General features: G+C 44.9%; 1 protein-coding gene across 2 annotated transcripts; it reads left to right on the forward strand.

Annotated features, from left to right (window-relative positions):
- The first annotated feature begins 305 nt into the window (after positions 1–305).
- On the forward strand, positions 306–18148 carry UBE2QL1 (ubiquitin conjugating enzyme E2 Q family like 1). 2 transcript variants are annotated; one of them, XM_056333146.1, is made up of 3 exons: positions 306–632; positions 1032–1891; positions 16823–18148. In XM_056333146.1, the coding sequence occupies exons 2-3, from the start codon at positions 1061–1063 to the stop codon at positions 16952–16954; spliced, it is 963 nt and encodes a 320-aa protein (XP_056189121.1). In that variant the 5' UTR covers positions 306–632; positions 1032–1060; the 3' UTR covers positions 16955–18148. The 2 variants fall into 2 exon arrangements, with proteins under 2 accessions (XP_056189121.1, XP_056189120.1); XM_056333145.1 differs by having other exon boundaries at positions 306–1891.
- Positions 18149–25728: the final 7580 nt, after the last annotated feature.

Raw genomic sequence — 25728 nt, forward strand, 5'->3', positions numbered from 1 at the left:
GTGCCCTACACATGGGCACTAAACCCTGACGGCGTGCAATCTCCTGGCCCTGGGAGCGACGACACCCGCGTACAGACCCGCAGGGGTGCCACACCTCCCCCCACACCTGCGGACCTGCCCCCGGGCCGTGGCTACCGCGCCCCAGCCCGCCACCCGCGGCCGCCGCTCCGCCGCCCCCGGCCCGCCCGGCCGGCGGGGCCGCGCTGCCCGTGCTGCCGCAGCGCGGGGCGGAGCGCAGCGGAGCGGACGGCGCGGCGCGGCCGGGCGGCGGCGCTGCGGACCGGGCCGGGCCGGGCCGGGCCGGGCCGGGCCGGTCGGGGCCCCGCCGCCTGCCGCCCCGCCCCCGCCCCGCCGAGGCCCGCAGCGGCGGTGCCGCCAGGCGCGTAGGCAGCGCGGGGTGCGCGGCGCGGCGGCGGGGGCTGCGGCAGGGCTTCCCCGAGCGGCCCCTCTCCCCCCGCCGGCGGCGCCGAACAAAGGGCCGGAGCGCGCTCCGCCGCTGCGGGCGAGCGCGGAGCCAGGGGGTGCCGCCGGCCTCCCCCCCACCCCCCTCCCGGGGGAGGCGCCCGGCGCGGCGCGGGGACCGGCCCGCCGGGGAGCCGCCGGGGATTGGCTCGGCCGGCTGCGAGCCGAAGGTGCTGGGAGAAGCCATCTGCAGCGCAGGCGATTTCGCCCGCTGTGCGTGGGGGGGAGGGGGGCTCTCCCTTGCGGGTGGTTTGGGGTTTCTTCTCCCTCCTTTTTAATCTCTCTCCCTCTTTTTTGGGGGTGTCTTTTTTCCTCTTCTCCTTTTCACGGGATCATGGCCACGGCAGCGGGGCCGTGATGTCCCTGGGAGCAGCCCCGCTGCTGCAATGCTGCCCGCAGCAGCCGTAGCGAGGGGAGGCGTTTGAACGGCGGCCGGCGGCCGCACACCCTCCCCGCGGCAGCGGCCTCCCCGCCCGCCCAGCGCCGTGCCCCCCTCCCCCGCGAGCAGCAAATCCGCTGAGCAGGGCTTTAAATTAATAATAATAATAAAACCCCACCGACCCATAAAGGCGAGAGGGAGAGCGGAGCCGCGCACAACATGGCCACTCTGCTGCGGAAAATCGGGCTGATCCGGCTGCACAACCGGGACACGGAGGACCCCAAGCACCACCACCACCACCACCGCAGCAGCAGCCAGCAGGGCTCCTCGCTCAGGGGCAGGGGCAACCAGAAGAACAGCAGCAACAAGCCGCAGCCGCAGGCCCCCCCCGGGGGCGGCGGCGGCTGCAGCAGCAGCAGCAGCAGCGAGAGCAGCCCCGGGGGCCACAAGAACAAGAAGGCGCCGGAGCTCTCCAAGCAGCCCTCGCAGCCGCGCTCGGGCGGCGGCAGGGAGAAGCCGCGGGAGGCGGCCAGGGAACCCGGCGCCGGTAAGGAGGCGGCGCAGCGGCCCGGCCCCGGCCCCGGCTCCGGGTGCGGGTCGGGGCCGGCGCCGCTGGTGCCGCTGCCGTCGGGGTCGGGGCCGCTGGCGCCCGCGGGCCGGCAGCAGCACTGCACGCAGGTGCGGACCCGGCGGCTGATGAAGGAGCTGCAGGACATCGCGCGGCTCAGCGACCGCTTCATCTCGGTGGAGCTGGTGGACGAGAGCCTCTTCGACTGGAACGTGAAGCTACACCAGGTGGACAAGGACTCGGTGCTGTGGCAGGACATGAAGGAGACCAACACGGAGTACATCCTGCTCAACCTCACCTTCCCCGACAACTTCCCCTTCTCGCCGCCCTTCATGAGGGTGCTCAGCCCCCGCCTGGAGAACGGCTACGTCCTGGACGGCGGAGCCATCTGCATGGAGCTGCTCACCCCCCGCGGCTGGTCCAGCGCCTACACCGTGGAGGCCGTCATGAGGCAGTTTGCGGCCAGCTTGGTCAAGGGGCAGGTAGGGGGTCGGTGGGCTCCGCTCTGCGTGCGTGGGGCAGGGGGCTATGTGCCTGCGCGCCTACTTGGATGGGAACCCCATAGGGCGGTGGGTCAGGCCCCGCCTGTGGCCGACCTTGGCCGGGCCTGGGGGACGGGTGTCCGCCGAGGACCCGGCGTGGCTGGTGGGAAGGAGGCAGGGACACACGTGTTTTGCCCGTCTCGGGCAGGTGCGGTGGAGGTACGGGGCAGCGTGGAGGGGCAGGGAGCACAAGCATCCATCGCAGTCTCCTGCGTGTCTTTTGTTGTGTGCGGTGCCAGGATGTCACTCTCGTTGCCCCCGAGGGCCACCTCCCTCACCACAAAGTGAAAAGGGCTCTTCAGGCTCCAGAGGGGTTTGGGGTTCAGGTCCTCCGCCTCCTGCCCTTCACCAGCGCGTCAGCCATACTTGCTGGTCTCCTGCATGAAGTGCTGCCTCTGGTGCAGGGCGCGATGCTGGAGCTGCTGCCCCCGGGTCTTTGTCTGGTGCTGTCCTGCACAGCATCCCTCAGGGGGTGGGGGGGAGGAGAGGCCACCCTGGGCCTGGGGTTTGGCACACAGGGCAGAGGTGCAGCACAGGGTCACGCTTGGAATTGCTGCGTGAGCTGCCAGCAAAGTTGTGCCGCTTTAGAATCTCCCTGCCTGAAAGGAACACATAATTTCGGGTACGTGCTGCAGCTGCAGCGGCCAGACGGTTCCTGCCAGCTCTCCTCTCCGGAGGAGGTGCATGGTGCCCCTGGCAGAGGATCTCGCCTGAGCTGAGTCAATGTGGTTTATGGATTTTTTTGTTTTGTTTTGTTTTTTTCCCTTTCTCTCCTGCAGAGTATCCTTAGAAGAGAAGTATTTAATAAGCGGTTTTTAATAAATGGGTAAATACTGCCGTGAAACTTGTAGCCAGTCCTTTATGGTTATTGTAGTGGGCAGTATACACATGGCTGGTGACAGGGTGATTTTCCTGTTCACTTCATGAATGCCCTTGAACCCAGGGGACATGCACAGCTCCACATCTGTCAGTAAATGATGCTAGGTAACTTGAATTCATATCTTGGCAAGGAGGAGGGGAGGAAGAGTAAATAATAACATACGTTCTGTTGGTTTAAAAAGGAGGTTACTCCTGTTTGCCTCCATGGAACTGCTTGCATGAGCAGAAGTAAAGTCTTGGTTTCTCTTAAGACTGAAAATTAATTTTTATTATTTAATGGACTCTTTTGTAAGTGGGTTTTCCTCCTTTTTCTCAGTTTGATTTGGGCTACTGCTCCCTTTTTTTTTAATCAGGTAGTATTTTTCTCTGCACTTTGTTTGAAGAGGTCAAGTTTCCTAGGTCACCTTGGGGTATAAAAAAAAAAAATGTACCAGAAAAAAAAAAGAAAAAAAAAAAGGCTTACTTTACATTGAGCCCAGGGTATGTTGGAGTTATGTAGCTACTCTTGCTGCATCTCACTATTTGTTAATCCATCTCTTTTTAAATAGAGATCATAGTTCTCATTATTTTAAACAGGAATTTAGAAGGACAATGCTAAATTCTCTCAATTTTCTAAGAATTCAGCATCTTTCTGCAGTATTGAATGTTGAATGTAAAAGGGTTAAATTAAGTTTTACTGGGATCATGAAACAGCTCAGTGAAGAAAACCACTAAATTGTTTTATTAGCAATGAATATTAAGCTATATAATCTGACAGTTTTTTTCCCGAAACCACTTAAGAGATTTCCAGAAAGTGGTAGTAATTTCTGATAAGAGTGTTTATGTGTGCATCATTAATAAATACATTTAAAATGCAGGCATTTCAATAACATTCTTTCAGAAGTTTACAAAGTTAATTATAAAAAAAAGATAATCCGTGCGAGAGGAAAAAAAAAGCTGGAATAAATTGCTGCCAGTAATTTAGTAGTTAAATAGGCGTTGCGTGTACGTTTCAACATCTTGGATCATTCACTCCAAGTGGAAAGGTTAATAGGTGGTACTGACAATAAGTGTAATTTCTGGGTTGCAGAGGTGTAGACTGTGATGGGCTGCCAGCCTGTCATCGCAGCCGGGCTCGGCATCACAGGAGCCACGCTCCTGTAATCGCACTCCCCTCGTTATGTAATCTCCACTCCATTGCATAATAGGGCTCAGGATATGACAGGCACTCCCCTATTTTACAGGTAATCTACTTTTGATCATTTTTATTTTTTTAAATGAAAACTGCCGTCGAACACTGAGCACCGAGGTGCAGCATTGCCCAGATCTGCAGGGCTGGTTTTGGGTAACTTGGCCATGCTGTGGGTAGCCTCAGTGCCTGCGAGGAGCCGTCCTGAACAAACAACGATGGCTTACTCCAGGTTAATTGTATAATTTCTGTAAGCAGCCTGCACCCTGCACCAGCATGAAATATTCAGCATGCTTGCTATTAATCAGGAAGGATGGAAGGGTGAGGTCCGGCTTGCACAGCCTCAAAACGACCCTGCACGAGCAAATGGCGGCAGCCACGAGGCCAAGTGGGAGATGTGGCGCTGCCGGCACCGGTGGGTAAATGGGACCTTCCAGAGAAGCATCACCATCGTGCAGCACCGTGATTTGGCATGAAATCGTTCTGAATAAGCCAGTGACTCATCTGAAAGCGCACCTCACCAGCGTGGGCTCGGTGGTGTATGAGTGGGCAGGGCTGAGCTTCCCGCCAGCGTACGTTCCTCCTCTTGGCACTTCGAGTGATAAAACTGAGGTGGCTGATTTAATTCAATGGTTTTTATCAGTCCCATTTGCTGTGGTAACTGTAACACTGCTGTTCTCTGCTGGTTCTTCGGAGAGAAACATAGCTCTTGGTCTGTTGTTTTGTCAGAGCTAATAGTACCCTATGAACCTATGTGACCTTTTTTGATGAAGCAATCAAAAAGCAGACAAAACTAACACTGAAAATACATTTTTGGGCAGTCAGATTTCTTGGCAAATTCAGATTTTTTTCAAAGGATTTCACAGACCTTTTAGCAGAGTAAAAGAAAAATTGAGAAGTCGTTCTGACGTCTCTCAAGGTAGAACATTTCACTCAGGAATTACATCCATAAGGAGATGTTAGCGTGCAACGCAGAAATTGAAAGGTAGCACTTTTTGGTTCCTTGTCAGCATTGCCCTTGTATGTGGGGAGACCTGGGTCCAGGTTCCCAAACCTGAGCAGGGACTGGATTTTAAAGCAGGGTGGCTGTTTCTCCAGGTTTCACCAAGCAGGAACCATACGCCTCAGGTGACCTTGCTTTAGAGATGTCCCACCTTATGGGATGCATACCCTTGCTTCCTATCATGAATCCAAGTATGGCATTTTCAGACATTTTTTGTCTGGAAAAAAAAGGTTTAAAATGGAAGAAAGAGAACTTCTGTTTGAATGAAACAATTCAACAGTCCCAAACTACGCTTTCTTTTTTTTTATTTCAGTTTTCAAGGAAAAAAAAAGTTAATTAACAAACAAGTTGGGGTTTGTTTGGTTGGTTGCTTCAGCTATTCAGCTGAGAAAATCAATTATTCACACAGCTCTAGTCAGTATCTTGAGGGGAATTTTCAGTACATCAAAGGCCTAAGTTTGTTTACTGTTTGAGATCCGGAATCTTATTTTAAAAAACTTGGTGTTGTCCTTAGCTCAACTGTAGCCTTAGTTTTAAGAGGATGACTTTGTCCTTGCTTCCTGCACGGTCAGTCAGCTGCTCGCTGGCTCCCGTCGTCATGGGCGAAATGCTTGGCCCTGCCAAGCCGATGAAATGGTAGCTGTGAGACGCGACGGAGCTGGAGTGTCAGCCAAGGAGGTGGGGTGATGCTAACAAAATAATTTAAATACCAGTTGTTTGTTGTCCTGGAGGCAACTGTTCAACATGCTTGTCTAGGCAGAGCCTCCCATGTCTGTCTGGCTCTGTCTGGGATGTGGAAGTGGCCCGTTAAGTGTTCTTCCTTCTTAGCAGCACCCTTAAAATAATTTATTGATAATTTAAGAGAGAGATCTGAAAATGAGCCTGTTGCTCTCCACATCCTGGTACAGTGCCATTGTCATGATAATATTAATAACTGAAGGAAGGAAGAAGGAACAGTGCTGGTCGTAGGAGAGAGGTGAAGCAGCGGGAGGTTTGTCATGGCTCTCCTTGAGCGACACACACGGCTGAGCCCAGCGCCTGTGTTTCAGGGAGCAGTCATCTCTCTCCTTTGAAAACACAGCGGATAATACTGTGCCGAATGAAAAAGAGCAGACTTTGCCCAAAAGTGGGAGGAGATTTTGTGTCCTCTAATAGATACGTTGTTTCTCACTGGAGAGGAATGATTTGACACTAGTTTTGTAGAAGTTTAAGAGGACAAATCTTACCTATGCTGGTGTCCAAATAATGCATCCGGATTTTTTAATATTTTTTTTTTTTGAAGCTGCACCTGATGCCTTGAGGACTTGCAGCAGTGCTCACCAGTAGCTGCTGTGTCCTCTTTTTTACAAGTCACTTGTTGACTCTCGGTGGATGCTGGGGACAGGACTGACCGCCAAAGACAGCTGTCAGGTAACTGGTGACTGCAGAATATGTCATGGAAAAAGTTCTTCCTTTTTGAGGAAAATACTCCCTTACCATTCCCATGAATAGAAAGAGCATAAAAAAATTTGTCAGGACATACTAAAATAGGAATAGGGAACCCCTAGTTATGAGTATTCTTGTGGTGGGCTTCTGTATGATGCTTTAAATCAAAATCAAAATATAATCTGTAATTAAGATTTCATTTTCTGTTGGAAAATTCCCTGAATTTAAATAAAGTTTTTTGGTGTATAGTACTTTCATCCCTTGTGTTGTAATGTTAGAAATACCTCAGTGGAAAATCATTAGTTTACTTCAAGAGCTATGTGCCTAGTGTGACTATTGGATTAATTTGTCCTTCCATTTTAAAAATATGAGTGTCCCATCTGACTTCTACCAGATTGAAACAGGAGAAATAGGCTTATTTTATGAAAAACAGATACAGAAGGTAGCTGTTAATCAGAATCTAAATTACTCCCTCTTCATCCTTTCAAACAAAAGTATGAGTGAGCAGATAGCAGATGGGACTTGCATGGTGTCCAGGAGGTCAGCAGACTCCAGGTCTTTCAGATATGCATAGCAGAAATTAATTGCAAATCCATGGGTTTTCATACTCCAGATGCTGGGTTTGAGGACTGTGGCCGTGAATAAATCAGCTAATCTCAAAGGCTGGGGAAAGATATAGAGAACACAGTGGTTTCTGAATTATTTGGAGCCATTGTATCATATTAGGGCCTTACAAAATAAAACTGGCTTTTTGCTTTCTATTAGTTGCCCGAGCAAATGATGTCAGTTATTGTCAAAGGAAGAAATGTTGCTTTAGGTCCGTGGTTGAAAAGCACATTGATTCATATACAAAGATTACAGAGGAGACAAAGAGTGTGTTATGGGGCTTGTTCCCCATGAAAAGGTATAAATGCTAGGCTGGAAGTTTAAGTGGGAGCATACATATTTGCTATGTTGAGATGCTGGGACTGATGAATGGGCTGGAAAAAATATTGTTCATGTGTCCTCTGATATATTGCTGTTCTGACTATCCATTATTATTATGCAAATATATTCTGCTGAGAGGAATGAAGACACAGGGATTCCAACTCATTGAAGTAGGAGGCTGTTTTAATTCTTTCAAAAAGCAGGGAGAACATAATATACATTTTACCCCTTCAAAGCATAAAAAGGAACATTTTAAAATACTTTAAGCTATCATCCTTATTGTTAAAATAGTCATCAAATAAGTTAAATCACTAAATTGAAACAAACTGCTTATTTTAAAACATGCTGTTATGGCAAGTAGAACTAATTCTTCCTGGCAATACTTGGCTGATCTCCTAAATAAGAATTTAAAAGAATTGCTGCTTTGCATCATGAAAAAAAATCATTTGCTCAGAAGAGCAAAATTCTTCTTCCCTGACTTATAAAAGAAGTCCTCATTTTCTTCAGTGAAAGTGTTCGCTAGAGAGACGTGTGTAGTATTTGGGTGTTTTGTCAGATATTTTGCCGAAGAGCTGTATTTTTTCAAATGCAGAAAGCTTGGTCCCGAGGGGTTGTGTTGTGTCCTCCTCCTGGAGGAGTAACCTAAATAACCCACTTTCTATTGTGAGGAAGATTTACTCTTCCTTACACAGGGTAACCTTGAAAATAGACAGATTTCCTAGCATCTACATAATACCCAGGGATTTCCGTGCATGACTAGAGGCTTCCAGATCAAAGATATGTAACTCCACAGTAATTCTGGTCCTTGTATTGTGGGAGTCTTATTGCCACTTGCAATCTGAGGCATGTCTTCTGAGTGGGCATCCACTCTCACAGGGTGGGATGTTGGTTAAGTAACGTAATATTAGCTGTGTTTCTTTTTCCCTTCTAAGCTCCTTTGAGTTGATAGTCAGTGAAGATCTCTTCTTTTCCTTGATGTATTCAGTCCTTCACATGCAGCTTCCAGTTTACGAAGTATCTTCTTCTGTAACTGTCAAAAAAGGCAATGCTGACATTAGGTGCAAAGGGAGGTGGGAGGATAAGAGAATTGCTGGGTGCAATTACTCTGCGCTTAGACAGGGGGAACTTCAGTGGTTAAGCTCAAAATATGTCTTAAATTTAATGTGCGCAAGATCCAGTTGTCTCACTTATAAATGGAATACCAGGTTCCTCCTGAACATCACTGTATTTTTGAAAAGCGTGTGGCTGGTCTGAGTTGTACTCCACAGAGCCATTTATAGAGGGTGCTGAGTGCTCCACAGCGTTGGTCTTTAACTCCGGCTGGAAACAGCGGTCATTGAGTGCATCCTGGAGGTTGCAGGACAAGCTGCATGGGAAGGACATGATACTGTTCTTTAACCTGGCTGGCAGTGAAACCAGCAGTGCACTGGGAATCGGAAGAGCATAAGCTGAGGAGAAGCGTAAGTGTGTTTTGATGAAAATGGATTTGCAGTCCTTATTGATCTGCACAAAACAGGGAGGTGGGCACCACACTTAAGGCGTTCAGGTGATTCCCTTTCTGAAACAGGAACAAGGTGCCAGTCTGATTTGGCCCGTTGCAGTTAAAAGTCAAACTGAGGAGTTTGACATCAGGTGTGCCTGTACTCAGCCATGTGTGGCAAATGTGTGCCTGCCTCGTGCACGTGCAGAGCTTGTCCTTGGAAAATGTTTTTTTTATCTGCTTCATGATTTCATATGTGTTGTTAGAATCTATGATCCTCATTGATTTAATCCTTTTGTGTGCAGGCTCTCCAAAACCCCTGGAACCTCTGCAGTGACTCCTTGATAAGAGTTACAAGTCGGTCACAGTCTCAAATCTGCATTCAAAGACAAGTGAAAATAAACCTGAGGAAGGAAGAGTAAGGTTGTGTTATGACATGGCCTGGAACTCAGATGCTTCTCGTGGTCAGGCTTTATGAGCTGTGGAATGACCAAGTATATCTCCTGTTTATAGGTGTGTGTTACAAATGGTAACAAACCCCCAGCTGCACTAAAAAGTGTAGGGCTTATTTCCATACCAACATGTCCATAAAAAAACCTACAGCATCACAAAGCAGAAGAAATTGATGTTACTGATTTTTCAAATTCTCTATGAATTTCTATAAATGTCAAATTTTCTATAAATTTCACAAGATTATTTCTGTTAAAATATACCTAGTATTGAAGTGTTCTATAATTATTTGGGGGGAGGAGGACATTTCACAGTTAGAGCACTTAGGCTGAGGGGAGGTGATCTGAGTTTAGCTTCCAGGTTTTGCCACTGACTTCAGGTGCAGTCATGGGCAAGTCATATAATTTCACTTTATTCGTCTGTCCTACCTGTGAAGCATAGATAATCCTCTTTCCAAAGGTTGTTTGAGGATACGTACTGAAAGCACTCAGAAGTGGGGGCTCTGTGAGTAGGTGTCTGTGTGCATCAGTATGAAACATATCATACTCAAGAGGCTGACACATTTGTGTAAATAGGAGGGGGAAAAGCGCATTGGGTTGTGACTCTAATCCTGCCAAATTTGGTCTTAGCTTGATGAAAGTGTGCCCAGAGGTAGGTCTGCTTTTTACTCATCGGGGTTTTTTTAGTATGGTGAAACTTTGGGAAATGTGGTGATAGACGTTGTTGGGGTTCTGGCTCCTTTGTCTTTACAACCCTTCACACCAGATTGTTTGTTTTGGTTGGCTTTACAGCTGTGGGTGTCTTTAGCTTTGATAACTTCAGGTTCGTGATGTGGAGGACCTGTGGGCTGATGCAAAGAGGGGCTGTCATGCTCGCAGCCTGTTCACCTGGACTTGTCCTCAGTAACTCTGCTGATACCTGGTTCCACAGACAGGTAGTCCAGGATGCTCAGCAGAAGACTGAAAGAAAACAGTTTTCCCTTTGTCATCTAGACTAGCAGGTGCCCGTTTGATGGCAGGGAACAGGGACGACCTCTTTTGACAGAAGCCCACCGTGTTGTAAGATGGCACCTTTTTCCCTGGAGATGCTAGAGGCACCTTCCAAGAATGTGGTCGGCTGCCAAAATTTTCTTGTTCTTTCGGCAAGGCCAAGTTTGTCCCACCTGTAATATGCAGTAAGGGAGATTCTTAACCCTTGTCTGTACTGAAATTGTGCTGCTGACTCTGTGCTGACTTTAGAGAAAGGGGAGGAAGAGCAGCGCAGTGCTCTGCAACTGTCAAACAGGGATTGGGGCTGCAGGTGTGTATTGATTAAGAGCTACTTTCACCAGGCTGCACACAGATGAGCGAACATTAATAATTACTCAGCTGGAACTCAGATCCTGGGCAAAGAACAGTCACACTCCCAGAAGGAGCAATTTATAGGATACTTTAAAGCCAGAACTTGCTGAGTTTTCACTTCTTTGTGTGGATTATTCTTAAAAAGGAGACCAAAAAAGGCGTGGAAATACTGCTTCAGAAATTACACATTTGCAGGAAAACATCCCATTTTTAATTCACTTATGCTGCAACATTAGCAGTATTTGTCTGCATCATTATCTATACTGCTTTGTTTTAGCTATAGCTAATAATTATATATAGTGCAATATAAATTGTGTGCAGTTTTTGAGACATGATTTAACTGTGCCTCATCAGTACACGAAGGAAAAAAATTATAAACCATGTAATTGGGAGGAGAGGCTGTGTATATTGCACTGTAACAGTGATGTTGTGACACATTGCAATCATTGCACTGAGAGCATGACAGTCGCTCACTTCAGCATTACTCGACTTTTGATTGCTTCCATAAAGCCAGTGGAAATATTTTTCTCTGAAAACTTGTTTAAATATTCTAGCGTAAGGCCGGTTCAGGCTTAAACACTGTATTCTTCTGTTACTTACCAGAAAAGATTTGATTATGTTTGCATAGTACGTGACTTTGAACAGTGGAGGCCCGAAGCCGTTAGTCACTGGCACGTTAGTGGAACATTACATGCTGGAGACTCATAGTATGCTCCAGCTCTTAGAAAACCCGCAATTTTTGCATCATCCACGGAGAAGCCTGGGACAACAGACTTGGAAAATGGGCATGTCCTTGTGGGTCTCCTTCCTGTCCTTGGGAGAGATCACTACAGCTGCAGCATGTGGCACAGTGACTTCCTAGTCTTTTGTGTTGTACCTCTCTAAACCTTTGCTTGTTTTCTGTCTCTTGACGTTTATGTAGAAGTGGGTCGCTAGAGCCTGCCATAGAGGTCTCTTAAGAGATGAAGGGAGAAAATGAAAATGTAGCCGTGCATCCTTATGCTGGCTTAAATGATGGGCCACATTTAGTCGCATGTGTGGAAGGCAGGTATGATTTGCCCTTGGAAGACCAACCTTGAGTTATTTGCATATCCAGGATTAATGAAAGGAATGCAAGGCTGAGGCGTTTGGGTCAAGACCAGCACTAATAACGTGAGGCCTTGCCTGCTTCCAAGTCTGTTAGCTGGGTCCTGTTTGCAATGGATACAACTTTTGGTTAACCAGTCCAGGAAAAAAATATCTGGATGTGCCTGAAGGGGTTGCTGTGGTAGGTCAAGGATGCGTAGCACAGGGCCTTATGCTGTTCCCAGAATAAAACAGAGTCCTGTAAGGGCTGATGACTGCATAAAATAAATCTCTGAAAATTTGGGACCTAGTAACACAGGCACTTGCATCAGGACTGAGCACAACCTTGAAGGATTCAGGACCTGGCTTCGCAGTGCTACTACTGACCTGTGTCAGCAGCTCAGCTCCAGGTGTCTAAGTTGGACTTGGAGACCTCTGTAGGTCCTTTCCAGGCAGCACTTGGGTGACTGCATGATCCTGTGAGAGGCTGGCCACTGTTACATGGTCCTGTCCTGCCAGGTAGTGCCAAAAGTGATAGGACGTGGAAGCACAACTGATGCTGTGTGCTGTGCCAGCACTGCTGGGTTTTGACCTGGGAGCTACTATAGTTGGTTTGACAAGAGATAAAGCCCTTCCTGTGCCAAAGAAATCCCCTTGAGGCCATCCTGATTCTGGAAATACCAGAAGAAATGTCAGGACTGTTTCTCATGACACACAGGCCAGACGTGGGCAGATACATGGCTGTAGTGGGATTACAGGGCTAAAGAGTTTCAGGCTTCGTATTTGGTATCTCTGTAGAGGACATAACTCTTGTCTCAGACCACTTTGTGATGTGGTGGTGTTGGGGAAGAAGAGATATGGTACATTGCTGATAATGACGCTGAAGGACTTTCAAGAGCTGCTAGATGTCGAGTTGAATGTTTTTGAGGATGTGCTTCAGTGTCACATAGTGTCCTCAAAGGGAGGACATGCTGATGGGTTCATGATTGTAAAAAAACATGGGGACTGCTGCGGCATCGCTGAGAAGTAGAAAAGCTCCCAGATTTGCTCACACTGGTCTGTAAAGGTGGGTGCCAAATCACGTGAGATTTACCCCAGGTTTTTTGCTGAACGTGACGGTGGGGAGCGGTCCCTGGGTATGGCCATGGCCCTGAGAAGGCTACCCGCAGTAGGTGGTGCTCCAGGAGATCTTTCTTTTGGCAATTACCAGTTATAGACTGGATCCTTATCAGCTGTTTGTTCAAACCCATTAGGCAAAGAGTAGATGAGTGGCATGCAGTTGCTTACTGTGCCATGCAAACTGGGCGCAATAGGAGCACCAGTGAGTGAGGAAGCTGAGTGCAGTACCTGTCCCCCTGCATTTCAGCATCGTTGTGTAAATCAGTCGGATGCTGTGACATTACTTTCACCTTTCATATGTTTCTAGCTTGTTAAAATTACATTTGATAAGTACATGAAGTCACAGCAGATGGCAGAATCTGAAATGTTCTCTCCAACTCTTTATTTTAATTTTCAGTTATCGCTTTATGAAAAGTACTCTGTGAGTGAAAATATTGGAAGTATTTAAATAAGCTGCTGGTGTGACTTCTCAGAGGTAAATCGACATTAATATATTTATGCAAGGCTTTCTTGGGTTATCTCTGTTGGTTTTAAGCTTTTGTGGAGTATCTTGATCTTGTTCAGGTATCGGTTTGATACCTTTTCTTGATTCGGTGCTGGACACATCAAAACACTGGCCATGCAAATGACCCGTATTCCTTACCATGGCAGTAGTGACACGCGTAGTTTAGAGATTGGTCAAAATATAGTTGTGCGCAGTCGACCTATGGTTAGCACCATATTTACATACTGTATTTACCATGTTTATCACAGAATGCAGCAGCTCATAGTCTTCTGACCAGAGTTAAAAATGACTGCATGTTTAAGTAGCAGTCTGAAAATAAACTGTAGTTAGAGCTGGTAACGGTGCCTGCTAAAACATTTGACACTTGGGTCCAAAATGCCATTTTTCAGTTGAACTTGGGAAGAGCTTTGTGGGAATGGCAAAAAGCTAAAAATCATGAAGATGGTAGACACACCCGAGTATAGGCTCAAAAGCATCTGAACTGGTTGACTGAAATTCCACCCTCCTTTCTTTTACATCAGGTTTACTTGAGGCACCAAAAAGGGTAACTTTCAGTCCACAAGGTTAAATTTTATCCAAATTATAAACACCTGGCAGGATATTGGTTAATAAGAGACAGTGCTAACCATGCCACCCATGGTTTCTGTATAAACATAGAAATACATGGGCTACAGTGGGGTAGAATTAGCTGATCTTTGATGATGCAGTTTACATACAGCCTGCATATGGTGCCAGAATGGAAGTGGATTTAATGATCCGTTACATTAATAACAAAGAAGTATGAGAAAAAAACTCACAGAAAGATGCTCATTTCATCTGCTGTGGCTCCAGAAACATTTTAGATGATGTAATGATATTAATTGTGTTATTTCAACACGGAAGGATTCCTACTTTTCCTTGTTTGAAAGCAATATGCAGCTGACACTGAACATAAGCGATAGCTGTTCTCCATACAAAGATCCTATTTCTAGGTACAGATTAGTATTAATACCTTCATAAAGCTGAGGAAGATGTGGATCATACTGTGCTAGGCGCTATGCATGAAATTCAAAAAGGTATCAAAGCCTTAACTGATAAAAAATAACGTGTAAGACAAGAGATGGCAAATGGACCTAATCCAGAAATTTAGTAGTAGAGTAAGTTTATATTTACTTTCAGAAGTATTGCATTGGTGAGCTTTTGCATACAGCATTTTCTCTACTGATTTCATCTTCTGTTGCTTTATCTTTTCCTGTGTTTCTCTAAGTATGCTTCCAACAAAGGCTCGGATTAAGAAGAAAGTGGAAAACATGTTTTGTAACAACAAAAATACTCCTGCAGGAGATGCAAGATAATTAGTCAGTGAGGTTTTGGAAAAATGTTAGCTAGTTTTATTATTCCTTTTGTCATAACTAAAAAGGAACATTTTCTGAGAGAATTTATTAGCGGTGTTAAATCAAGTACCATTCATCATCCTTATTTGGGATATATTAATTGCCAGATTAGTATGGAGATGGGGAAGGTGTCTTGCTGTTTAGTTGATCAGGGGGTATTTAAAGAGGAAATACATTGCTAGTCTGTAAATGGTGACTAGGGAAAGGCATGGAAAAGCATCAAAAGGTAAAATAGCTATTCTTGTGAAAACCTAGTGGGTATAAATTGGCTGTGGATAAATCGAGGTGGGAATTAGAGGCTGTTTCTAATCTTTAGTTAAGGTAGGCTCTAAAAGAGAAGTCAAACTGCACAGAAAAATGACTTGTTAGAACAGGAGTAGGAAACAGCTTTTTTTGTCACATGTCCATAGTTTTGTAGTAATAGGAGTGAAGCTGAACACAAAAGCGTATCTGTGCAATACTGTGACAGCTTTCTATAGTGAAATGATTTGTCCACGTGGCAGACTGATCTTACTCATTTTAGTCTGTAAAAATAACTTTGATACTCCGAGGACAGTTTGTTTTCTTTTTTTCTTCTTTTTTCCCCCTCCATATACCTGACTATTGTCTCAGTATTATTTGTTGCATGAGATTATGAATGACAAATTTTGATTTAAATTCCAAATTGACAGTAAAATATGGGGGGCAAAAGATGCAGCCTGATGCATCATTTTGAGGAAAAGAATGGAAAAAAGGAGAACACACTAACTTGGTTCTTAATAATTGTAACACTGTAGTATGGTATCCACTCATCAAATACCATTTATTCTAAAAAAGGCTTTCAGTGCAGTTTATCAAACAGTTATAAAATTATTAGACTTGTGACTTTAATAATTAAACTTCTGTTTTGTGACAAATCCAATTGGCGTCAATACTTTGAAGGGTATTATTGTTGTAGAGTGTAATAAATCTTTCTCGTGTCTGTTAGTTGGTAATTGACATGGACCAATGTGAAAAGTGAAGTAAGCTATTAATAACTCAGTAAATATCTCTGTTGCAAAACAAGTATTTGAAATTATATACTGCCATGCATTTAGAGAGTGTTTAATTGCAAAGTAATAAAGATGCAGTATGTTTAAATGTGTATGTTTTCATTTATTATCAGACTTGTCACGAAGTGGTGATAGCCGAGAATTTTTTACGTAGGTTGGAAGCAAGTTGTTTTTAAGGTGCTCCTGCTTTTGAGAAATGCCAGAACTGTTAACTTCTCATGGGTCAGATAAGAAGAACGGAGAGTGTTTTGTTGGATGGATGTAATTTTTAGTGACATTCTGTGTTGGGGGCGGGGGGGGGGGGAGCGTTGTATGAGATGCAGGTAACCCTGAGACATAGCACACAGATTTTGTGATGGTTCTCCAAGGTAGTTGGCTCCGTAGTACTGAGCACCTTGGATTATATTATGTGTGGTATCAAAACTGGTTTGAAACCTCCTGTTTCTGTTTCCCCAGCCCTGAGCTGGTGCCTTGATACCACTTGCAGCAGAGATGCCTTCTCCACCTGCAGCCACTGGCCTTGGGGGACCAGAAGGAGCTGGGGAGGCTGGGGAGCCCTCTCCTCCCCTGCAGCTGAAAAGGGCTGTGGGGGACGCTCACAAAACCCGTGTGTCCCCAGGAGCCATTGGCAAGTGGTGCCCCGCCATGCCCAGGTGCTGTGTGTGTGGCATATTGGTGTGCTTCTTGTGGCCCCTGGCTGCTCAGGGCTGCAGCCCTGACCATACAAGGTGTGCCAAATGTGTGGCAGAGGTCCCTTCGTTTGCTTGCAGAGGTCCCCACGCAGCAGAGAGGGAGGCGAGCTGTGTGGTGCAGCTGCAGCGGCAGCCGCTGGTTGCTGCATGCAGGGCAGCGTGCCAACACAGGGGCTCGCTGGGAAGAAACAGCCCGGCAGATGTCTTTTTTTCTGTGTGGGTTGTTTTTTTCCCCTTTACTGCATATAATTTTTTATCATCTCTAATAATGCATTTGTTTTCCCCAGCTTGGGAACTCTGCTTTCTGGTACTTGTAAGTGAATGCGTCTCGGCTTGATGTGTTGAAAAGTTAAGCTGTGGTTTCCAGCTGCATGTTCATATGTTTAATGAAGGTTTTCTTTTTGTTTGGTGCAGGGCCGTATCTGCAGAAAAGCTGGCAAATCAAAAAAGTCATTCAGTCGAAAGGAAGCTGAAGCAACATTTAAGAGTTTGGTGAAGACCCATGAAAAATACGGGTGGGTCACCCCACCCGTGTCTGATGGCTGATGTTAGCAACCTGCACTTGACAAAAATGCTGAACAAAAGTACTGTGACATCTCCTCAGTGCTGTACACCGCCCATCCTTTTCTACTTCAGCTTCAGTTACATACCATGAATGTCAAGGAGACATCTAAGTTATTTATGAACAGATGTGTTTACAGAGGGAGAGAAAAAAAAATGCTGTGTAGGATTATATTTCAAGACTGGAGAATGCTCATCATTGAAGTCACTTGAGCGGATGCTGAGATTGCGTCATTTGCCCCCATACAGCCCACATTGTCTTCAGCTTCTTTCCATGACAGCAGCACCAAACAGCAGTACTGGAAAGTCTATCCATTACTGCTCAGTTCATTTAAATGTAAATGAAACAGTTAATATTTAATAGGGAAGCAGTGCATTGCAGGTACATGTTTGCTGTGCTGTTTATCTTTGTCTCCTAGCAGGTCAACATAACTTGAAGATTTGTCTTTATGTGGAACTGTGGTCTGCTGTGACTAAATTTAGACCTCATTGTGCTCTATATATGACCTTTAATTCCTAAATGAAACCAGAATTAAAATGCTGAAAGGTCCTAGTGTTGAAAAATTAAGTGGAATCACCCAACCAGTTACAATGTGCTATCTATGCCGATATTGTGATGTGCTGTTCAGAAATAAACCAGTGCCGTTAGCTGAAGGTTAGGTGGTTTTTTTAAACACATCTGCACCAGGGCTTGGAGTGGTTGGCTGGTGGTAGCAGAACCATTATTACCCTGCCGGTACCTTCTGCAGTAGCATGTGGCCTGTCAGTTCTTTCAAATGGCAAAACAAACAAATGGAAATGGACAAAGCAACCTTAAAATGATCTGCTTCATTTTAAAATGATATGCCAGTAACAGAGTAAAAGTTTTCAAGTCAAATGGAACATGGTTTGTAAGATGATTTGCATGACTGGAATTTTCTTTTTTATTTTCACTCAATAGACATTGTATGTACTTAGAGCCCAGTATCTGAGAAATCCACTGATGTATATAAATGTCCTATTATTTAATCGTTAAGATTTACGTTTTCTGGTAAACAAATTGAAAAAAAACTTTCCAAGGGACTCCATAAAAGCTGAAGGTAATGTTTAGAATGGTATAAGAAAAGCATTAAAGAATGTGGATTTCCGAATGGAAAATCGTATTGGACACGTGCCGAATAAAATCACCAGTATCGTTTCTGTTGCCTCAGGAATTCAATCATTTTGGCCAACTTCTGTATTCAAAGTAATAGGTTTTCTATTGTGAAATTCTAGGCGCCTTGTAGATATATCTGTTGTGGTGATATTTTAATTGAAAGCAGGACGGTATTGATTGTAAGACTGATTTGGAGGGGGGAAACTGTGTTTGAAAACACTTTCCATTATATGGCTTAACACAAGACCAAATTAAAGTGGTTGACCAGTTTCTGTTTGTATTATAGCAACAGTGGAAACTATACAGAGAGTTTGGGGGTTTGGAGTTTGATTTAAAACTACACACAGCAGAGAAAAACAAAAGAGTACCGAAGGACAATGGAGTTCAAACACAAGCAAAGCAGCAGCAGATCCTCTTGCAGTACTGATGCAAAAACACCACTCGGTTTATCTGTAGATGCTTTGCCAGCGTAGCAGCTTGTCAGCTAGATAGTGGAGGCTTTGATTGTTTTTCTCCCTAAAATGGTTATGCGGGTCAGAGCCACTCAGTTTTGTGGACATAACTGGTTTCTTACACTTCTCATCTCCATCAGCTGCCTCTTCTCTTTCTCCTCCAACTGTTTGCGGTACCCACCTGGTGTGCCTTATCTCAGTTATAAATGGAAATGCTTCGTACCACAAATCTGCACAGATCTTGCTGTGATCTATCTCACCCTGCTTTATACTTGGAGATGATGCTGTAAATGGTGCGTATGTACTTTTTCCCTCAGTGTATCAATTCTGTGCATCCAACAGCAGAATGTGTCTTTTGAGTGAGGAATAACATTTCAAGTAATTTATTTACTCAGGTTTATATTTTTTTTTCCTGCTATCCTTTATGAAAGAGGAAACTAGTACATTTAGTTAGGTATCAAGTAACTTGCAATCCCTAGTGGTACTCCCTGAGAACATATAGAGGGATCTAGCACTGGAAAGCATAAGGTTTGTTATTTGGCTTTGGAAAAGCTCTTCTCTCATCAGCACAGTAAAATGACTTTGAAAGCTGTGTGAAGGTGTGGTAAGTCTTTGGAGGGGGATTATATCTTTTTCTGCTGTTTTTTAACCTGTCTCTTTTTTTCTGTCAGTGGGGTATTTTAAGTCTTCCTGAGAACCGTATCTTTAATATTTAATTAAAGGGTTAGCTAAAAGGAACGTAGTGGGTGGATTGCTACCACTTCCCTCAAACCTACTTATTATATGTCTTCTTAAGTGCGCTTTAAATAGTTACAGCAAACATCATCACTAAAAATCACAGTTACTTTCTGGCTGTAGGAGGTTCTCTGTATCGCTCAGAGTCTTGGAGCAGGGGGAGAGGCACATGAAAAAACCTGGAGCGCTTTGAAGCTGTAGCAGGAAGGGAGCAGAGCGTGTGCGATAAGCTGCAGCAACAAATTGTGCAAGGAAGAAAGAAGGAAAAGTGCACGGCGTGAACTAGGGCAGGATGAAGTTCCTGCTGTACCGAAAATAAGACTGCTCCTATTGAAGAGATGATGGCTTGTAACAGTAGCAGCCTGTGCTGGGAGAGATGCAGGAAAACGAGGACAGCAGGGAGCACAGAAGCATTATGCGTCTGACCAGGGAGGAAGGGAGATGGCTGGGAACATAGTTAATTAAGAGATTTAGAAAGGGGGCTGATCTATTTTAGGGGAAATTAGTTCATGGCTTTTGTCTAGCTGTATGCTAGACAGGTTATGCTTTCCCCGCAACAGACAGGCCTGAAAAAGTAAATGAGAAAACTGGGACAGGAAAGGTGGGTGAGAGGAAGGAAGGGAGCGAGACCTGAGGGAGGGAGAAGTGTGGTCCAGGGGGGATGGAACCGGGCAGCTAAAACACAGTTTAAAAAAGGCCTGAGGGTGGAAGGGTAGAAAAGAAGGGGTCCAGGGAGAAAAGCAGAGGACAGTACCAGAAAAAGCTACAAGGAGGGCTGAAGGACAGCGTTTAGGTAGGACCTACTGCAGGAGCTGATTGCAGAGCTGCTCCTGGTGCCTGTGTTGAGGGACCTTTAGTTGAAAAGATAAGATAGTGGCCTTTTTGTTGGTATCCTGGGAAGTGATATGTGCTGCTTCTTTCTTCCGTCCTCCTCCTAGCAGCGGGGAAGGATGTTAACATTTGGAGCTGTGGCACAGCACTCAAATCAGGCCGTCGCCTCACTTCTGTGACGGAGAAATAAAGCCAAGTGTCATTCCCAGATCCTGAACTCGAGGAAGGCCAAAATCAAAATAGATTGGCCAGTTGTCTCCCATCTGTCTCCTATCTGTCAAAGTTCTTCAATATCAACTAAGTGGGAGGATTATTTTTGCAGACAGCAAACATCAATATTTCTCCTTTAACCAGTCAAAAATCTCCTCGGGACTCCTTGTAAAATTAGCAGTCAGCACAGGTCCTCCAGCTCTCATTAGACCCATTTTATCAGGGATATTATTTTCCATCTGCTGTCTCCAGAACAGATGATTAATTTGAAACTAGCATCTGGGGAGGTGTGAAGTTGTATTAGGAAGTCACTTCATGGCTTTTTTAGAATATGTCCTTTTGGAGGACATGAACACTAAAAAAGCTCCATGGCTGAACACAGGCATGAACTAGGAAAGTTTACGGTAAGGGACGAAAGCTGTCTTTGAATACCTGAGCACTGAAAGATCTCCACAAAGAACAAAGAAATTATTTATATGGGAATGTATTTCTGTGTCATAAGTTGGTCATAAAAGTTCAACAATCAAAAAGTCAGCAAAGACCTCTTAAACTTGCCTTGTTTTCTTTCCCAAAGGCAACATGTTCCCTTCATTCCAGCCTAAACTTCAGTCCCGAGTCCAAAGAACGATAATAGGTATGGTCTGTTTGTTTGGTGCTATGACACTATATTATACAAAAAAATAAAAAGATTGACTCCATTATCCTTGTCCAAAGCAGTACCTAAGATCCTAAAGCAGAGCTTCTTGCACAAACAGCAGGGTTGGGACAAAGCCTTTCTAGTATAAAAAATACAGATGACATGACTCTGTAATATATGTACTTTTAGAAAACTCATTTAGAAAGACATTCAGAGCTAGAGCTGCCAAGCAGGGATTGCTGTGTTGGCCCGTGCTCTGATGTGTACGTACTTTCCATTCCACAGGAACTTGCAATAGAGAGAAATCTAATCATGATAGGCTGACTGTGCAGAGGGAACACTATAGAATTGGCATTGCAATTTAAATCTCAGGGGTTTCTTCACTAGGTTTTACTTTTTTTTTTTTTTTCTTGAAGATTTTCAGGCACAAACATGGAGCTGTAGTGTCTTCGTTTTACACTAGCATTACAGCCAGCATGTTTGTTTACGTGACTCCAGCAAGGTGATTGATTACAAACACACTTCTTGATGATGAAGTTTTTAAAGGATAACTGTCTTCCAGCTAAATGCCTGGGTGTGGAGCTTGTCTGACGTACTGGGGATTTACTTTTTAGTGTTACGTGAGCAAATTTGATGCACGCTTAGGCATCAGAAAGGTTAGCTGAAATTACATGGGGAAGCATTTGCACGGAGTCAGTGTGAAAGGTTTATCTCTTCCATGCAGTAGGTAACTTCTGGTGGAGAAGGTTCCTTTCAAACTGTACTATGAACTGTACAAATGGAATTAAGCAAGCCAACGTGCTGGTGCAATTTTTTGCAGTTACGTATCCCCTCCCTGAAAAGCACCAACCTATATTAGCCTGCTATAGATGTCACATTTCAGAAGATGACAGCCAGTGGAGATGCTGAAGAAAAACTCCTGGGTATGTGTCTCCTCCAGCCTTTCTGGTGCATTCCTGGGGGTAAGATGCAGCTCTGATTCAAGTAACCAAGAGAGACTGAGAGGGCTGTGCACATGCACTAAGAGCACGCACTGCCCTGCAAAGTGCCAGCTGTGGGAAGCTGGGGCCAACATTACCTAGGCCAATGTGCGTTCAGGTACCAATCTTGCAGATACTTTGCAAATACGTGTATTACTTGGATTGAGTCAAAGGGTTCAATACATCTCTGACCTGAGTTCAGATTTGCAGAGCAGATGGGTTACTAAATATGCCCTGGAAGTTTTTGCGTAAGTTAGTGACACATTTAAAGTTTTGCTTTACTTACTCTGAAGAATAAAGTGGCTGTCAAACTAGGTCTGAGGACAAATCGGTTGAAAGTGAGTCACCTGCTATTATCAGCACAGCTGCACTGGAGGGGTGGTTTTATTTGTGCATCACAGGGTAGAGGTGGGGTACTGCAGCAAGAGCAGCCAGTAGGACATTGCACAAAGTTACAAAAACAGAGGTTGCCTCTCTCTTCCTCCACCCCTTGTGTTATTGACTACTTAATTGCATCCTCTTTAAAGTGCATTGCTCTGCTTTATAGGTATGGCCCTCCTTTATATCACTTCAAAGTTCTACTGATATGCTAAGGAAACATTAAAACAAATCATGTAAATCTGCATCTAAAGCCTGCATTTCAGCCAGAAGCATGCAAACGCCATGCTGACACCTGTCAAATTTCACCAACAGCTTCCCCACACTAGTAAGCCTTGGACAAATCAGTGAGGATGGTAGTTAACACAAAAATAGAAACTGTGTAATTTGGACGTTTGACTTAGTCTTTTCCCTGATTGCTTTGTCTTTCAGTTTGATTGACTTCAGTTGAGAACATCAAACTAACAGCAGTGAAACTGTCATAGTGTTGTTTATTTATAACAGTTCCTTTTGTTCATGCTGCTGAATAAGGTGGCAATAAATATTCATTGCAGTTGTGTTTCACCAAATGGAAATTCAGAGATAACTCCTCACACTCTGAAAACTTTGCATTTCATACTTGGTGTTTACCACCACACTTAGCCTTCATTATCTTTTGCTGTCAATTATTCTTGTGTTTTCTTATTCAGTGACCTCACGTGTTTTAAATTATTTGTGGTTTACTAACAGAAATATTTGAAGTATGTTGCAGGTCCTTTTAGCAAAATCAGTGCAATGTAACTTTGAAATGAAATTTGTGACCAAATCTAATTTTTTAGAGGAGCTCTCCACCTGCCATTTGCATTAACAAGATCTGTAGACTTTTACTAAGATTCCTCTTCCGAAGTTCCTCAACAAAACCGAGACTTCAAATTCAGCACAAAATCCTTGCTGACATGGATTTGCATGCATCTTGGGAATGAAAGCAGACCATCCTTAAGAGAAATTCGAACCATTTCTTCATATATGTCGACATCGTTTAGTTCTGAGAACGTATGATAACAGTACAAATAGAGGTAATGCCTTATACTGGATGAGATTGTTCTTATTTAATTATTACATAAGTATAATTTTATCGTGTATTAATAGAATTGATTGTGATCCCACCAAATTGGGAGGAGTGATCAATATCCTGGAAGGCAGGGCTCACATTCAGAGGGACCTGGACAAGCTGAAGGAACGGGCCAACGGGAACTTCACGAAGTTTGGCAATGACCACTGCTAAACCCTGTACTTTGAGTGGAGGCATCCAGTTCATCAGTGCGGGCTGGGGGATGTCTGGCTAGTGTGCAGCTCTGCAGGAAAGGACTTGGAGGCCTGGGTGGACAGCAGATTTACAAGGGCTCAACAGTGTGCCCTTGTCTTAATGGAGACTAGCCACATACTGGGCTGCACTGGCAAAAGCATAGCCAACTCATAAAGGAAAGCAATTCTTTTCCTCTGTTCATCACTTGTAGTTGACATCTGGAGTACTGTGTCCAGTTTTGGCCCCCCAGAACACAGCCCTTTTTGAGAAATTGGAGGGAATCCAGCAGAGGGGCACCAAGACGGTTAGGGGTCTGGAGCCTGTGATGTGGGGGAAGAGGCTGAGAGAGCAGGTTCTGCTCAGCCTGGAAAGAGAAGGCTGAGAAGGGGCTGACTGCAGTCTTCTGCTACCTAGAAAGGGATTATAGAGGAGATGGAGCCATACTCTCCTCTAAAATGAAGAGCCAAAAAGCAAGAGACAGCAGATACAAGTTGCAGCAAGCAAGGTCCCCAGCTGGGTGGTGGGAAGAACCTTTTCACTGTGCGAACAGGCAAGCATTATTTAAGTTGCACAGAATTAATGGCATCTACATCACAGGAGATTTTTGAAACTCAGCTTGATAATGCCCTGAGTAACCTGATCCAGCTTTGATGTTATTCCTGCTTGAAGCAGGAGTTTGGACTAGATCTTTCCTTAGGTCTCTTCCAAACTTAGTGTTTCTTTGATTCTATTATATTTTTTATATTATAATTTTTGCTATTTGGAGGTATCAGGAAAACAAATTTTATGGCCAATAATATGCTTGTGAAGCTCTACCTGATTCGTAGGGCTGCTAACCTCCAGGAAGGGCCAGCTAATCAGGACTCCCTGCTTAGTGTGAAGTACCCCTTCCAAGCCCCTATGCTCTGCATAACTGCATGGATGTAGGTGTATGAAGTTGTGCAAACACCTGTGGAAGGTGTCATTGATTAGCATACCCACACTAAAATTTTTGCATATGTACACCAGCTACCAGTCCACTGGTATAAATATTTTCCAAGTAAACAGGTGTTTTGAGAGAACTTTTAATTCTGTTTTCCCTGAAGAACTTTAACAGGTTTTTCATGTTGTCTGTTCCTCTGTGATGCAAAACTGAAAAATACTTCCTTTAGTAGAGACAACAGGAAGGAAACCACGTAAAGCAAGCCTGGAGCTTACAGATGGGATCTTCTGCAGGAAAATTCTCTACATTCTGGAAAACAAGTTACTGTAGTTGAAGTTGTCTCACATTGCGAGGCTTTCATGATTGCTAAGGTGAGCTATTCTTGAATTCCTAGGGCCAGAGCCCCAGTTCTCAGTCTTGCCCTGGCTTTACCTGCATTCTCTAAACATTTTGCAAATTAACATCTGAGGCAAAAAGGATTTTGGTGGCGTTTCTGACAGGGACTTTCACCTGGACTATACCACAGTGCAGTTTATCTGCTTGCGTCTGATGTCCCCATTGTGATGCACAGTAGACCCTAATCTGGTTGATACACATACTTGCCCTGTGCACCTTGTAGAGTCAAAGATGGCCAGCGTAAGGACCTGGATCTGTCTTTCTTTTCCTGCTCCCTGATGCGCTTTGCACGGACCTGGGTTTCTCTTTCCTTCCCTGCTCCCCAATACCCTTTGCATCACTGTTCCTGGACAGGAAAGGCTTCTCTGATTGCCCTTATTTTGACCCTGTTTCTGAGATAAAGTTGTGTTCTCAAGTACCCCTCCCTCGCAAGAGCAGTCAGAGCACTTGGAAAAACAAAAGGCTCGAACAAAGGACCAATGTATTCGAAGTGACTAGCCCTAGAGCACAGCTGTTAACGTTGCAACAGCGAACAGTGTTGTGATTCAGCTCGTTTATCCTCTGCACGGCGCAAAATGGAGTAACACTGGAAGTGCGGTGGGCTTGAATGTTAAGCACTGCAAGCACAGTTTTGCTGCTTTCTGTGCATCCAAGTGGTGCCCAGCCTCTACAGGGTCTCTTGCAAACAAGGTGTATCTATGTTGAGTTGCCTGTCACCTTTCCATCAAGTAGGAAAAAATCTGACTCTTGGTCTGACCTTCTGGACAGTTACCCTACAGGCACTCAGTTATTCTTGAT

This window comes from Falco biarmicus, chromosome 3 (assembly GCF_023638135.1).
Source record: "Falco biarmicus isolate bFalBia1 chromosome 3, bFalBia1.pri, whole genome shotgun sequence".
Classification (NCBI taxonomy): domain Eukaryota; kingdom Metazoa; phylum Chordata; class Aves; order Falconiformes; family Falconidae; genus Falco; species Falco biarmicus.